The sequence below is a fragment of the Callorhinus ursinus genome, unplaced genomic scaffold (genome assembly GCF_003265705.2).
Source record: "Callorhinus ursinus isolate GAN/ISIS: 27379988/994484 unplaced genomic scaffold, GSC_fseal_2.0 scaffold80, whole genome shotgun sequence".
Classification (NCBI taxonomy): domain Eukaryota; kingdom Metazoa; phylum Chordata; class Mammalia; order Carnivora; family Otariidae; genus Callorhinus; species Callorhinus ursinus.
Window position 1 is genome coordinate 118,901 of NW_027397142.1, and position 14,760 is coordinate 133,660.

Here is a 14,760-nt window from a genome sequence, read left to right on the forward strand (position 1 = left end):
AAGGAAGGAAGGAAGGAAGGAAGGAAGGAAGGAAGGAAGGAAGGAAGAAGGGAGGGAGGAAGGAAGGGAGGGGAGGAAAAAGTCTTGTTTCATGCCTCACATAGTTCTATAACCCCCCAGAAAGTTATAGTCAAAATTATAGATGCTTAAATACAATCTCAGCAGGTAAAAAGATTCTAAGTATATGAGAGTTATTTTCACTTTACTTTGAACAGAAGGAAATCATAAAAAGGAAGTTCGCTACTTGGGATATAGAGTGAAACATATATTGGGTCTTACTGGGACCTTGTTTCCATGTCCCAAACTGGCCCTCACTTAAACCCATACATGTCAGCACAGAGAAAGATGTTTTCACAGCATACCATGTGCGGAAGAAAGGAAGAGCCCATCTTTTCTGGGCAGAATTATTTTCCTGTTGTTTCTGTTTAATCGGCATTCGAGAAAAGTGACAGCCCCTGTTCCTTGAATTGAGGCCACTGGCGTAGGACAGGTGGGAAGAGGAGAGGTGAGGTGGGGGGCAGGGCAGTGAGTGAGGGGCCCGGGGGACGGGATGCCGGCCTCTCCAGAGGCCCCGGGCTCCTCTGGCCAGGGGCATGTGGAGGCCTAGGCAGGGTCTGCAGGGCTCACAGGATGACGGCAGCCACAGTCTTCCCCTTGGAGGGGGAGGGAGGCACTGAATTCCCCCCCAGTAGCTTTTTCTCGGACCCTTCCTCATCCTGAAAAAAACAGGGGAAATCAATCATTGCTGGGGAAAAGATGGGGCCTAGTTAGCGTCCTAGAACTTGAAATCGGGTAAATGGAAGAAGGAGGGGAAGGAAAAGGTACAGAGGAGGGGGAGCTACCCAGAGATCTGGGACAGGAAGGCACAAAGGAGGGTCTGAAGAGGCAGAGGGCAGCAGCTAACCCAAACACGGTGCTGGCGCACGCTCCCCAAACAGCAAAGGACTGAGCTGAGTGCTGGAAAGAAGCTGAGGGATGCTCCTGGCCCTGATGTTCCTCCCTGTTCCCAGAGCTTCACCAAACAGACCCCATTCTTTCCCCTTGTGCCTCCCTCACAGCTCACCAGGGGCCAGGAGCTCTGGCCACACAAGCTTCGAAGACCCATGCCCAGGGAAGCCAAGGATATGATGACCTGCAGGACACAGCCAGCCAGGAGCAGAGTATGGATGCCTAGGAATAAATTCTGGAGATAAACGAAGCAAAAAGACACAGTCAGGAGTCTGCTCCTCTGAGTCCGCTCTTACTACCACCTTATCAACCTGGCCAGGTATCAGACTCTGTCCAACTGACTACTTGCCACTGAAGCAGATTACATTTTCCAACCATGGGGCACCCATAGCTTCCACCCCATTTGCTTATCTGCAATGTGACCTTACCACACCTGGTGAAGAGCTGAGTCTATTTCTCTACTCCTAGAATCTGGAACAGCCCATAACTGTTTTGGACAACAAAATACAGTGGAGGTGACACTGTGCTGGTAGCTTCCATTTCCCACCTCCTGAAATATTCACAGTGAGATACTTCCTGTTGGAACCTAGTTGCCATGCCATGATAAGCCCAAACCACATGGAGAAGCCACTGTAGGCTCTCTGGTTGATAGCCTCAGCTGAGCTCCCAGCCATGTGAGCGCCATCTTGGAGCTCCAACCCACTCGAGCTCTCAGAAGACTTCACCCCCCACTGACATCTGACAACAATTGCATGAGAAAACCCAAGTGAAGATTGCCTATCTGAGCCCAGCCAGCCCACAGAATGTGAGAAGTAATGATAAATGAGAGTCTTAAGCCAAACCGTGTTGGGTGTTGTGTTTACACAATAGGTAACTAGGACAGCTGCACACCAGAAAAGATAGAAGGGCGTTCTGTGATATTCTCTCTTAAATGTCTGCCCTTTGCTCCTCATCCCCGTTGATTCAGGAATTCTTATGCCATGAGGGTCTGAGAAATGTCTCCAGCTTAAGTTAAAACCTCCTGAACCAAAGACCTAGGATGAGGTCCACACTCCAAGAACCTACATCTCTAGGCCTGCCAGTGCCCCAGCTCCTTGCAAACAGATAGTTGTGCTAGGTTCCTGGAAGACTGGACTCTGTTCTCACCATCAGCATTTGCATGTAGGTTCTGCACCTATCCTCATTCTACCGTGACATGCGACTCCTTTGCCATGTCTCTTTGTACCCAGTGGTCGGGGTGGCAGTTTCTGGGGACTCACACACAGAGTTGATATAAAGGAAGCCATCACTTGGCGAGCTTAAGCTGTTCACACAGAGGACAACAGCAACCACGGCCGTGGAGACGCTAGCCAGCGTGAGCAGACCTGATGCACAGCCCTAGAAGGGAAAAATGCAGGGCGCAGACCCTGCTGGCCCCAAACCTGTCTCTTCTTCCTCACTTCCTGCCCCGGGAAACCCTCCCCACCCCTCCAGGAAAGATCCCAGGACATTAAGAACCAAAGAGAAGAAGACCAAAAAATAGAGCAGGAAAACAGACATGGGAGGGGGCAGAGAACACCCAAGACTCACTGGGAGTTTGCCCTGGTGCTTCTCATGGACGATGGCCCCAGCTCCTGCTACAAGAGCCTGCAGAGAGAAAACACCGGAAAAGGCTTCCAGTTTACTCTCCTGAAGTGTCTCCCCCACCCATTCCCAGGACAGCCGATTCGAAGCAGGATCCAAGGGACTGGCAAAGACATGGAGCAGATGGATAGGACTCCATCAGAGCTGCCCTGCCTTCCCAGTCTGGCCTGAAGGAGGAAAGTACAGAGTGACAGGGATTGGCTTGCCCCTCAAGGCGACTTCCTCCTGGTGAAGGGCATTTGGATCCCGGTCTTTGGTTTCTTCCCCAAATCCCTGACCCAGATCCAAAGGAACTTTCTCCTTGCCCATAACCCACTTGCCTGCCACCGAGCTTACAGCCCCTTCCTGACTCACCACAGACCCTGCCCAGAAGGTGCAGCCTGAGGCACGCAGCTCTGTCCAGGGCCCGAAGCAGAGCAACCCTCCGAGAGCACAGCTCACAGCCCCCAGCAATATCTGGATCACCTGCAAGACAGGGTGAAAAGCCACCTCCCTTCCCACCAGCCCACACGTCCCAGGAGAGGCCACCCAACTCGTACCTGGCTGGCTTTCCTCTACTTTTCCCGTCTTGACCTCTCTGCAGCTCTGCTTCTGGAAGGTTCCGTCCCTTTCACATCCATGAAGCAGCATGCTGGGGCTCTCCTCCGTCCCCCTGACGTGTCAGGCCTTTGTCATGGCTTTTTCCTCAGCGCCACTCTTTGTCATCCCACTGGATGACTCCCACTTTTTTCTCCTCATTCCCCCTTAGGAGTCCCACCATCTTGCCCACGATAAGCTGAAAGGACCCCTTTCAAGAAAGGAGTGTGTTAGCTCACAGCCTTCGGTGGTCAGCAGCTTCAGGGTCCCTTCGCCTCTCAAGCCACAGGCACACTCTTTGGGGATGGCCACCCAGCCACTGGTGAAGCAAGGCGGTGGATACGGCGGCCATTTCCACCCAACGTGGCTCTCTGATAAAGTGGCCATTCTTGCTCCCAAGCTCCCCACGGGGCTGGCAGAGACTTTGTCAGGCCTGCATCATAATCTGGAGGCTCCCCTTGCCCAGTCTTGGTCCCTCCTTTCTCATTCATAGGTGTGACACTCCAACAAACCTTTTGCACATTTAACGCTGACTCATGTCTGCTTCCTGGAGAACCCAGCTATCATTGCCTCTTGGCCGTCACCAGCTTCTCAGCCTGCCAGCGCCTCAGATCTGCCACATCCGAGTTCCACACCCCACCTGCACCTCCAGTGTCTGCCTCGCTTGCCTTCCAGGGCCTCGGGCTCCTGGTCACACCAAACCTCAGCATGTTCTTGGATTCCTCTCCTCCGTCGTACACCAAGCCCACTCACTCCCAAGTCACGGAGACGTCATCCATAGATGACGGAGACTCCTCTCTTGCCTTGGCATCTCTGGCTGGGCCCAGGCAGGCACAGACCCTCCACCCTTCTTCCCTGGACACCTCCTGGCTGGGAGGCAGGTTCATTAAAAAGCCCAGGTTCCTGCTGGGAAACCACCCGTAGCCCTCCCACTACTGAAGCTGATTCAGGACAATTTCTTACCTTGTCAGTCAAGACTCTCAGCAGTAGAGCCTTGGGCTGCATTTCCAGTCTGATCTGCCTTGAGTCCCATTCTCTTTACTCTGACAGAACTTGCCTGAAGCTTTCTGGCTTCTTCACCCTTGCTCCTGACATTATCTTGACCTGGAATTCCTTTCCTTCCATCTTTCACCTCTATCTGTCTACATACACTCTTCCTCCATGTGAGGTCTGGCTCAGATGCCAACTGCCGCAGGCTGATCCCCAAGGATGTCACCTGCTCTACCTTTCATTCTAGGCATGCATGTAGTGGTGTGTTCCCTTCCGATGGATGTTGAGCCCTTTTAGGTTATAGACTAGGGACTCTCTCTGTAGTTTTCTCCAAAATGCCTGTAATAGTGCCTCGCATCTGCAGGCCCTCAGTCCACATGGGTTCCGTGAAACTCAGCTAACAGCCACCTGTCCCCCACCTCCGCTGGGACAACCCCCACTGTCCCAAGGAAGAGGCCTATCATTCTTTTCCACCTAAATGTGTAGGGGAACCTGCCAAAACTTTCTTTTCCCAAAAAAGATGGGATACAAATAATAACTTCTCATAAAGAGTCAACCCACTTTTTTTTTTCATCCCATTGAAGGAGAGTTACCATCCTCTGCACCACCTGCTCCTCTTACCCCTAATACCAGCTGCCCATAGCTCACCCTGGCCTCAGAAGGGCCGGTGTCCCAACGGCGAGAAAAGAGCTCCTTCAGAGAAGCCCCAGCTTTTAACAATTGTGCCAAAGCTGATTCCTGGTGGATGTGGATATTGATGTGGCTGGGCTGGGACAGTGTAGAGACCACATCGATTCCATTCACAGTCACCATGTTTTGGGTCATCCTGCCTGCTGGGAAGAAGACGTAGAAAACTGAGGTCTGGGAACCAGCGAAGATAAAAAGGAATATGTTGCATGAGTGAAGGGAGAGAAAACAGTCCCTTGTCAAGATCCAAAGGATCTTCCCAGAGCAGGTAGCTGTGTCACAGTGGCCTTAACCTGGGATGCAAATCCAATCACCTCTAGAGTTCTTCACCACATATATTCTTGGGCCTCTCCCCAGAATGGTCTGACGCAGTTTGTTTGGGTCTTGGGTTGGGCAAGGAAAGGAACCTGAATTAGTTCAGGGACTTAATATATATATTTATACATTATACTTCCATATGGTTAAAAAATTCAAAAGATATAAAAGGATATACCTATAAAACCCTCCCTCCCACCTTTCTTTCCCAGCCACCTAGTTGCCTAATGTTATCATTTTTTATATATCCCACAATGACATTTTTGCATAGAAAAGCATATAAAATATATTCTCCTCCCCCTTTTCCCACAAATGGCAGGATACTACATAAACTAACTGCACAATGATTTGTTCACCGAACTGTGTTTTGAAGATAATCATACATCAGTCCATAAAATGCTTTCTCACTCATTTGTCTGACTGCACAGTGTTCCTTTGTCTGAATGCATCATGATTGTTTTCAGCAGGCTCCTATTTCTTTTAAGGTTTTATTTATTTATTTAAGAGAGAGAGAAGAGAGAGTGAGAAAGCATAAGCAGGGGGAGTGACAGAGAGAGAGGGAGAAACAGCCTCCCCAAGGAGCAGGGAGCCAAATGCGGGGCTCCGTCCCAGGACCCTGGGACCATGACCTGAGCCGAAGGCAGATGTTTAACCAGCTGAGCCACCCACGCACCCCTCAGTCAGCTCCTATTGATAGACATCAATTTCCTCTTGCAAACAATGGGGAATTGGCAGGTCAATGGGAATATGCGTGTGTCATTTCAATAAATATTGCCCTGTGTGGGGCTACCCCATGCCATTCACAAACAGAAGCAAGGTCAAGGAATGTCCACTGCCCCTCTCAATGGCCAGCAGGAGGTGTCAGCAAACTTTTTAATCTTTTTCAAATATATATCAGTTAAATTACATCCCTTTATAGATTTTAATCAGTTTTATGCAGCAAAATGCCTCCTTTATGGTGGATATCTCAGCGAGGTTTGACAAATTCGTACATTTGTACAACCCCAGCTACAATCAGGGTAGAGAACATTTCTATGTTGCAAAAATTCCTTAATGTTCTCTCCCCAATAAACCCCTCGACCCTGGCCCAAGGCAACCAGTGATCTGCTTTCTGTGACTATTCCAGTATAGTTTCAGTCCATAGTTCTCTTAGTATGAGTGATATTGGTCATCTTTTCATATGTTTAAGACCCCTTTTCTCCTTCTTTTGTGAGCTCTCTGTCCATACCCAGGTCCTTCTTGTTTTACTGTTTTGTATACGATCTTGGGTATTCGAAAACTTATCATCTGTGACATGATTTCCAAATATTTCTTTGCAATTTATGATTTATTTTTTGATTAACCAATTTCCATCTTTATTTGATTTCTGGATTATATACCATACTTAAAAAGGACTTTACCACATCAAGATTATAAAATAATTCTTCCCTGTTTTCTTCTAAGTAGTGTTATGCTTTCAGTTTTCGCATTTAAATGTTGATCCATCTGGGATTTATCTTGTAAGTTGGAAGATACAGATCCAAGTTGTTGTGGGGTTTCTTTCCCCAGGTGGTTAATTTCTGAAGGGTATGTTCTGTTTGAGGAATATATTACCTTTCTCCTACTGATTTAAAATGTTCTCCCGAGCAAAAATGAAATTCTCCTAGGAATTCGAATCTATTCTAGTCTTTATATTCTGTTCATTGGTGAGTCTGATGAGTCAGGTACCATTGCCACTATTTTAATGATGGGTATGGAGTTTAATATTTAATTGAGTTATTTTGTGACCCTCCTCGTGTTATTTTTTCTTTCATGGCCTTTTTTGCTAGGTTACGTCTCCATATGCACTTTGGAATCAACTTGCAAAGCTCCAAAAGTAATTCTAATAGGCATCCCACTTTGGCATCACTGATGGAAATCACAACGGTATTAATAACGATTCTAACATCAGCAAGATGGCAACCCTAAAGTCTTCCCTTGTATTCTATGTCCTTTACAGAGCAGTGTCATTCTTGTGCCTACCTGGTCTCCTTAGTGGTATAAAGGACAGGTGTTGGACAATTCTATAGATGCACAAGTAGGTTCAGACTTGTTCACAGACACATACAAGGAAGTCTGGCCCGGATTCCAGCCAGATCTCTCCCTTGGGTCCCAGGAGCCAGCATCATGGGGCAGCCCTGAATGTGCCTTTGGCTCCAGCTCCCACTGAGCCCCTGGGTACCACCACTTCCCCCACCACACTCCAACCCTAGCTCAGCTGAGCCCCCTGCTCTTCTTCTGGACCAGGCTGGTCCCATGAGGACTCTCTTCCCACGCCCCCCAGACTCCAGGGTGTGAGGCTCATCCCTGCCGCCCTGGTCACTCTCTCTGTCTCGCTCCTTTCAGTGTTCCTGGAGCTGGGGAGAGAAGACCAGGACCCATGCTACATCCTGGGCCCTCTACCTTCCAGCTTCACTCTGAAGGACCTCTCACCACCAGACCGCCTGAGCTTTAGCCCCCCCACCAGGAATAAAGGAGGGCTGAGGCCTGGTGAGGTTGCTGGAGCCAGACACATTCTCCTGCCCCTCCCCAGGTCACACCCTGTCTAGGGCATCCCTCCGCACCCTAGCAAGTCCTATGGGAACTGGGAGCAGCATCCCGTGAGATAGGATGGGGGCTTTGGGGGCCAGCCTTGAAGACTCCTCAAGAGAGGAAGGTCCTATGGTGAGAGTCTCCTGGGAAGGGGACACCTGGTCTGTAGGGACCCTGCTCACCTGCTGTCCTCTGGGAGCCTCAGCAGAGCAGGGCTGGGAGGATCCACAGGCAGCTAGCTGAGGACCAGTAGATGGGAAAGAGAAGAGCAGAAGGAAGAGGTGGAGGGAAGAGGGTCTGACCTTCAGCTTTGCAACGTCCCAGAAAACAGCTAGGGCAAAGGGGCCCCTCTAGGGGGATTCCATCTTGAGTAGATAACCAGGCTGGTGAGAAAGACAGAGTGCACGCATATGAGTGCACACACACACACACACACACATACACACACTCATACGGACTCTCACAACACAGACAGGGCCCACACTCACAGCACCTGCAGACCTGTGTTGAGAAAGCACCTGCAAAAGTGGTCATGGGGGACTGGACAGCTTCCAGGGGTTTCCCAGGGCTTATCAGCTTTATGGGCTCCCAGGCCACCCACCTCATGCCCACACTCCAGGCCAGAGCCCAGGGATGGGCTGGCAGCTGGAAACCCCCCACACAGGGGCCCCTCTGCCTGGCTATCTTCCAGAGAGGTTGCTGCTAAAATTCAGCAAGCCCCTCCTCCACCCTGCCCTTCTGGTGCTCCACCAACTTCCTCCTCTGTCTGCCTGGTTCCCAGCTCCAGCTCCAGCTCAGCCCAGCCCAGCTGGCCATCCCTGTGGCACACTCAGCCCCGGGGGCCCTAAGGAGAGCAGGTGAGGCGGGGCCCACCACCAGGCAGCCCTTTCCCAGGACACTTCCCCACTGGACTCCCCACTTACCCCCTCACAGGCGTCCAAAGCCTGGCCCAGAGCTTGCTGGGGATGGAGGGAGGGAGGAACCAGCCACCAGTGGACCATGGACTCCAGGAAGGTGGCAGGAGCAGAGACCAGGTGCCCCTGTTTGATGCCAAGTCCGGCTGGCCTTGACCTCTACCTTCACCTGCAACTGGTTCCTTCATTGTTGGTGGGGGGAGCTTCAACAGGCCAGGTGGAGCAGAGTGACTACTGCCCCGTAGCCTGAGGGCTCAGGGTGGGGGTTGTGATGGCAGGCTGGCAGAAGAGGATGGGGAGGTGAGGCCTGCGGGGCACTGCTTGGTCCAGACCCTGACGCCGTGGGAGGAGGAGGGGACAGCAGATCTGGGGTGAAGGGGGAGGTTCCAGTGGGCTCAGCGGTCGCCACTGTACCAGCAGTCAGGCTGTCCTGACATGACACCCTGGAGAAAGGGCCAAGGACGTTGCTCTGTGACCAGAGACCTCCACCAGTCCCAACGGCCAATGGGATCTTTGAACACATCCTCCAACTTTTCCTCGCTCACCCTCCCTTCCTCTCTCCCAGACAGATGTCCGCAGGCATGGGGACAGCAGACGGTGGTGAGGCGGACCCTGGGACCTCACAGCCCACCCACATCCACGTGCACATCCACCAGGAGTCAGCTCTGGCCACGCTCCTGATACGTGGGTGCTTCCTGCTTCGGTCCCCTGCCCCTGGCGCCACCTCCCAGACCTGGGGCAGAAGCCGGCTGCTGGTGGCCTCCTGGGTGAGTAGGGGCCCAGAGGGGCTCCCGGGCTCCCTGTGTCAGGAAAAGAAGACCCTCCTTTCGCTGTGCACGCTCATGGCCAAGCTCTTGGAACTGGAGGCTCAGCCAGTTTTATCTCCTTATTAGAAATCCAGATTGCCTGTGATCTATTTCTGACTTTTTTTTACTAACTTACTGGCTTTCTCAATAAAAGCTGAAGGAGGGTGGGCTTTGGGCTAAAAGGGTGCAGGGGAGCCATGGCCATTTACAGTCCCAGCCAGTGGAGCCCTGAGCTGCCCTCTCCCCTCTGCCAGACCCAGCGTGGGCTGGCTTGCCCTCCTCCTTCCCCCCTCCCCTCCTTCTCCTTCACGTGGTTCCTGTTGTTTATACCTGGAGTGGCAGGTCCTTAAAGCTGCCTGAGACATGGGGGCAGAGTGTTGCTCCTGGGCCCGGGGATCTGGGAGCCAGCTTCTTAGGTTCTTCTTCTTCCTCCAGGTGGGTGCAGATCATGCTGGGGGTGTTGAGTGGAGTTCTGGGGGGCTTCCTCCAAATCTTCTATGACTGCACCTTGTGTGGCTCAGGAGCTGCCATCTGGACAGGGGCTGTGGTGAGTCGGGCAGGAGGAGGGTCGATGGGCCAAGAAGGGACAGATTCGCCTCCTGTCAGAGGTGATAGACCATCACCATCACCAGGATACTGTAAAATGTCAGCAGTCGAAAAGCCCCGAAGTTATCGAGGCTGATTCCCTGTTTCTACAGATGAGAAAATAGCCGAGGGAAGTGGTGGTCTGACCAAAGTCACATGGCCAGTTTTCGTGGTTTCCCGCCAGCCTGGCCTCCTCCCCCCAGGTTCAGCAGCAAGCATCAACCAAAGACCTAGGACCCAGCTCATTTCCAGACTCTTGCACTGAGATGGGGAGCAGAACATACCAGAGAGGGTATAGTCTACAAGATAAGGTCAACTCCTCGTCATTTCCCATAGCCTTCTGCGGGTCCTCCACGCAGTGGGAATCTGGTGAGTGCCACCAAAGGAGAGGGGTGAATGTCCACAGATGGGTGTGTGCCATCTGCAATAGGGGCTTGGGGGCAGGTCGTGGTAGCACCAAGGGGCCCTTCGGCACACCCACACTCACAGAATACTGACTGAGAGAAGAGCCAAAAGTAATCATCCTCGTCCACCCAATGGCAAAACACTCATTAGTTATAGCATCACCAAACAGGATTCGAATCCATCTGTCCATTCGAATCCACCAGACTTCCTGTTCTGTCAGCCCAGGTGACGGGGTCACAGGGCACTGCCGGGACAGGCGCCTGGACCAGAGGCCACCCACAGACCCATCCTGCACTGAGAGCTTCCCCAACAAACTAGGGCTTCCACGCCCCCATCTGGAACCTCCATAAAGCACCCTTGCTTTAAAAGGAGGGTTTTGGAGAAGGGAAGGAGGGCTCTTCGATGTTACTAAAACAGAGGGTCCTGCCACCTCAGGAGTTTGACCCAGGCCTAACTAACTACAGACAACAAAGCTTAGCTCAAAACCTCGGGTCCACATGGAGTGTTCCAAGGAAGGACCGGCCAGTCGTTGGCTCTGTCCGTGGGGGTTGCAAAGGGAAACAGAAGCAGGCAGCCAGAGGGCTTGCATCTCCTGGGCTAGCCCCAGTCCGGCTTCCATCTGTCCCCAGGCTGTGCTGGCTGGAGCTGTCGCCTTCATTTACAAGAAACGGGGTGGCATCTACTGGCTGAGTTTGGGGAAGGGCTGGGGTGGGACGCCAGGCCCAGAAGCTGGAGACCGCCCCAACCAAGCCTCCTGCCCGGAGCCCACCCATGTCTCCCCGGCTGGGCTCCCGGAGAGACTGAGTCTCCAAGGTTTCAGTCTCACCAGGCCTTGCTGAGGACCCTGCTCGCCCTGGCAGCTTTCTCCACGGCCATTGCCACCATCGTCACTGGGGCTCGTAATTTCTATGAGCACCACTTTTATTTTAGAGACTATATCTGTCATGTCTCCTCGATGGCCTGGTCTCAGGCCACCGCGCCCCCTAGCACCCCAAGTCCGGACGAAGCCAGAAGGATGCACCTGTGCCTCTCCCACCTGAGCATGCTGAAGGTGGCGGTGGGGGGGGGTGCAGAGGAAGGGGTGCAGCAGGCGCTGGGCAGGGAGGGCCAAGATGGTAGCTCGCGTCACCTGTTCCACACCCAGCTAGACTACTCTCACCACAGCTGTGGCATTGAACAGACTAGAAACAGTCCCTGTGCTTGGCAGTGTTCCAGACTCATGGAAAACACAAACATTGAAATACTCATAAATGAACCAACATTGCAAGGGTGCAAAGTGCTGCAGAGGGATTAAATGCACATCCTCCCTGGATCCTTTCCAGCCTTCAGGCCGCCGGGGCACCGAATAGTAGCCCGAGCCTGTCACTGTTCAGATGAGGACCCTGAGGCCTGATGAGAGGGGTTTCTGGCTGCTCTCCGCATGCTACACTTGTCAACACCCCCTCCCTCGTGCAGGGCTCCTTCCTCAACCCCTCCAAAAGCTACAGATGTGAGGATGAAGGGGGAGAGAGAGGCCCTGTGTTGAAAATGAGGGAGAGACAGAGCAGATGGCATAGTCACTCTGGTGCCAACAGCTTTGGTCCTCTGTCCCCAGGCCCTGTTCATAAGCTTTCAGGTCATGCTGTTGGGTGTCTGGGTTCTGCTGCTTCTGGCATCTCTGGTTCCCCTGTGTCTGTACTGCTGGTGAAGGTCCCGATGTAAGAAGGTGAGTCCCTGAAGTATGTGTCTGTGTTTGGGCGGCAGGGGTGTCCAGAGGAGCAGAGATGGAGAAGGCATGGCTTGGGGAGGGAAAAGGACCCTTAGAGTGAGTCCCAAGGGGCACCATGCCTATCTTTCTACCCCAGTGGGGGCCCGGCCCAGAGAGCCCCTGGCCCTGACCAAGTGGCCCCCAGGACAAAGACCCCAGGAAGCCAGGAAAGTCTGTATCCATGGTGGGACGCTGGGGCTTTTGGCATCAGGTACTGTGAGGCTATGCTGGATCCGGTTGGCTCCAGGACGAAGCTGTGCTGGAGGAAAGAATTTGCACCTCCTCTCCCCACACTGTCCTGCCCCTCTGCCTCCCTTAGGAAACAGACCAGAAGAAACTGCTGGAACTGAGTGAAATCTAGCTCTGCTTTTCCTGAGTACTCATGCCTGGACTCTTTCTGGAGTGGGCGTCCCTTGTCTCTGGCTCCTGGGAGAAGGACCAGGCTGGGGAAAAGGGACTCTGCACTAGCTCTAGTTATCCTTCCTTCCCCCTCCCCCGCCCGTGCCATGGCCACAGCCACTGCCACGGCCCCCTCCACCAATCATCATACCACTCTTGCCCATTTCTGGCTCACCTTGCACCCTCCCGCCCTGCTTCACGGCCCCTCGTGTGCCGGGATGACAATAAACTGTCCTGTTGTTTCTCCCAGCTTCTTGCTTAGTTATTCCAGGGAACGTCTCTTGGGCAAGGCAGAGGAGGATGAGCCAACACAACCCTACAATGCTCCTCCATCTCCCAACCTCCCATCTGGGTCTGGAGTTGCCGGCCTTGAAAGTAAACTCTCTTAGAGGCTGGTTCTGGGACTGGAGGTCCAAATGCCTGCGCACCAAGGGTGAAGGGGGTGCGGACTCTGAGCCCCTCTCCCTAAAATTCAGATTTAAGAGACTAAAGGCTGGGCAAACTGAGAATTGGATTTTTTTTTTTTTGGTTGTTTGGAAATTGTAAGAAATAGATAACATAACACCAAAATGCAGTCACTTTGGAAATCATTTTGTGAAAGAAAGATGATGACGTAGAAACCCTGAATTTGTCCCATGAAAAGGTACCCACGACTGTGAGACACGCCACAAATCGTGTATGTTTAAGTTCATGGCCATCTTGAATAGGCCCCAGTGGAAGTAGTATCATGAATTCAGAGTGCTGAGTCTTGAAAGCACACAGTGCCCCACTGAAGGATCCGTAGGACTCCGCACAGGGTTGTACTCATGGCTACATTTTAGCCACAGCACCATCAACAAGGGACAAAGGCGCATCAGGCGGACTCTGGAGGAATCCGGGTTCAGGTGTCCTATGTCCTCCCACCACTGAGGTCGCACAGTAACACTGTTCAAAGGTGGACTTTGAGACCAGAAAACGAAGAGGCCACTCCATAAAGTTTATACACAGTTTGATTCAGGCTCACATACTGACGGCGGTGGTGGGGTGGGGGGGGTGGTCCACGGCAGCTACAGAGCTAATCTCTGCAAAGTCCAGACCTCAGTCCTCAGATTTTTTTTTTAAACATTTTTTTTTATTTATTTGAGAGAGAGAATGAGAGAGAGAGAGAGCATGAGAGAGGGGAGGGTCAGAGGGAGAAGCAGACTCCCCGCCGAGCAGGGAGCCCGACGTGGGACTCGATCCCGGGACTCCAGGATCATGACCTGAGCTGAAGGCAGTCGCTTAGCCAACTGAGCCACCCAGGCGCCCCAGTCCTCAGATTTTGTAGAGCAACCACACACGAAGAAGGGCACTGTCTGAGATCAAAGGATTCGCATGCACATCAGACAACTTGCATGCTCCTAATTGACAGCGACCCTTCATTTAGACCTTGTGGCGCTCCTGTGCATCAGGAAAGGGAAAGACTATGTTATCTCTAACAGATGGGGGGCTCCCTATCCCAACCTTGGCTGGCATTTCTATCTAGCAAACATGAACAAGATGGGGGGCCAAGGACGAAGCAGTATGGTCGGCTCTCCTACAAACACATATGCAGTGTTTCTGCTCAAGGAAGCCCACTGAAGACTCAGAGCCCAGGGTTTTTACTGGAGGCTCTCAAATAAAATACATTAAAAGAAGCTTCAAACACATCAGACTAAAATTTCAGACCAGGAGGATATATTAAAAGCAGTCAATGCCAGCATTACATCACATCCTTCCTGGTAAGGGATGAGTAGATTAAAGGGGTATGAGGTCTTTGTGTTGTTTGGAAAAGAAGTAAAGATGTTGATTATATTTAGCATTTGTCAGCTCATTCATTTATGGGTTCATCCACCAAACACCTAAATTTAAGTGTTTTAGTAATTCAATAGTAATTCCAAAAAATAGGGGAAAAAATCATAAAACTTTAAATTTCAGTTTGGAGAAAAATAGAGAAAGAAAAAATTCAGTTAAAAAATAAGAACAGAGAAAAGATAAAAAGAAACATTTAAGAAAGCAAAACAGGGGCGCCTGGGTGGCTCAGTTGGCTAAGTGTCCGATTCTTGATCTCAACTCAGGTCTTGATCTCAGGGTCGTGAGTTCAAGCTCTGCATTGGGCTCTATACTGGGCATGGAGCCTACTTAAAAAAAAAGGGGGGGCTCTGTACCTCTGAAACAAATAATGCAATATATGTTAAGAAAAAAAAAAAGAAGAAGA

General features: G+C 51.7%; 2 protein-coding genes across 3 annotated transcripts; one reads left to right on the plus strand and one right to left on the minus strand.

The window, feature by feature from the left end:
• Nucleotides 1-551: 551 nt before the first annotated feature.
• On the minus strand, nt 552-7,993 carry TMEM176B (transmembrane protein 176B). The gene is given in 7 exon segments (XM_025862114.2): nt 552-716; nt 1,064-1,183; nt 2,095-2,325; nt 2,518-2,574; nt 2,926-3,036; nt 4,759-4,967; nt 7,872-7,993. Coding segments are annotated over 6 exon segments (816 nt in total). The 5' UTR covers nt 4,963-4,967; nt 7,872-7,993; the 3' UTR covers nt 552-623.
• Nucleotides 7,994-8,463: 470 nt separating this feature from the next.
• Nucleotides 8,464-12,785, plus strand: TMEM176A (transmembrane protein 176A). 2 transcript variants are annotated; one of them, XM_025862115.2, is made up of 7 exons: nt 8,464-8,546; nt 9,169-9,374; nt 9,850-9,956; nt 11,029-11,084; nt 11,228-11,450; nt 11,994-12,104; nt 12,466-12,785. In XM_025862115.2, the coding sequence occupies exons 2-6, from the start codon at nt 9,173-9,175 to the stop codon at nt 12,084-12,086; spliced, it is 681 nt and encodes a 226-aa protein (XP_025717900.2). In that variant the 5' UTR covers nt 8,464-8,546; nt 9,169-9,172; the 3' UTR covers nt 12,087-12,104; nt 12,466-12,785. The 2 variants fall into 2 exon arrangements, 1 of the variants encoding a protein (XP_025717900.2); XR_012376682.1 differs by lacking the exons at nt 8,464-8,546; nt 11,029-11,084; nt 11,228-11,450; nt 12,466-12,785 and adding an exon at nt 10,108-10,363 and having other exon boundaries at nt 9,261-9,370; nt 9,845-9,956; nt 11,994-12,105.
• Nucleotides 12,786-14,760: the final 1,975 nt, after the last annotated feature.

Excerpts from the sequence above, each read along its gene's own strand:
- TMEM176A (XM_025862115.2), top strand. The coding sequence starts at position 9,173 with ATGTCCGCAGGCATGGGGACAGCAGACGGTGGTGAGGCGGACCCTGGG. Across the intron at positions 9,375-9,849 it reads GCTGGTGGCCTCCTGGGTGA|TGCAGATCATGCTGGGGGTG; the intron begins GTAGGGGCCCAG and ends CCTCCAGGTGGG. Across the intron at positions 11,085-11,227 it reads AAACGGGGTGGCATCTACTG|GGCCTTGCTGAGGACCCTGC; the intron begins GCTGAGTTTGGG and ends TCAGTCTCACCA.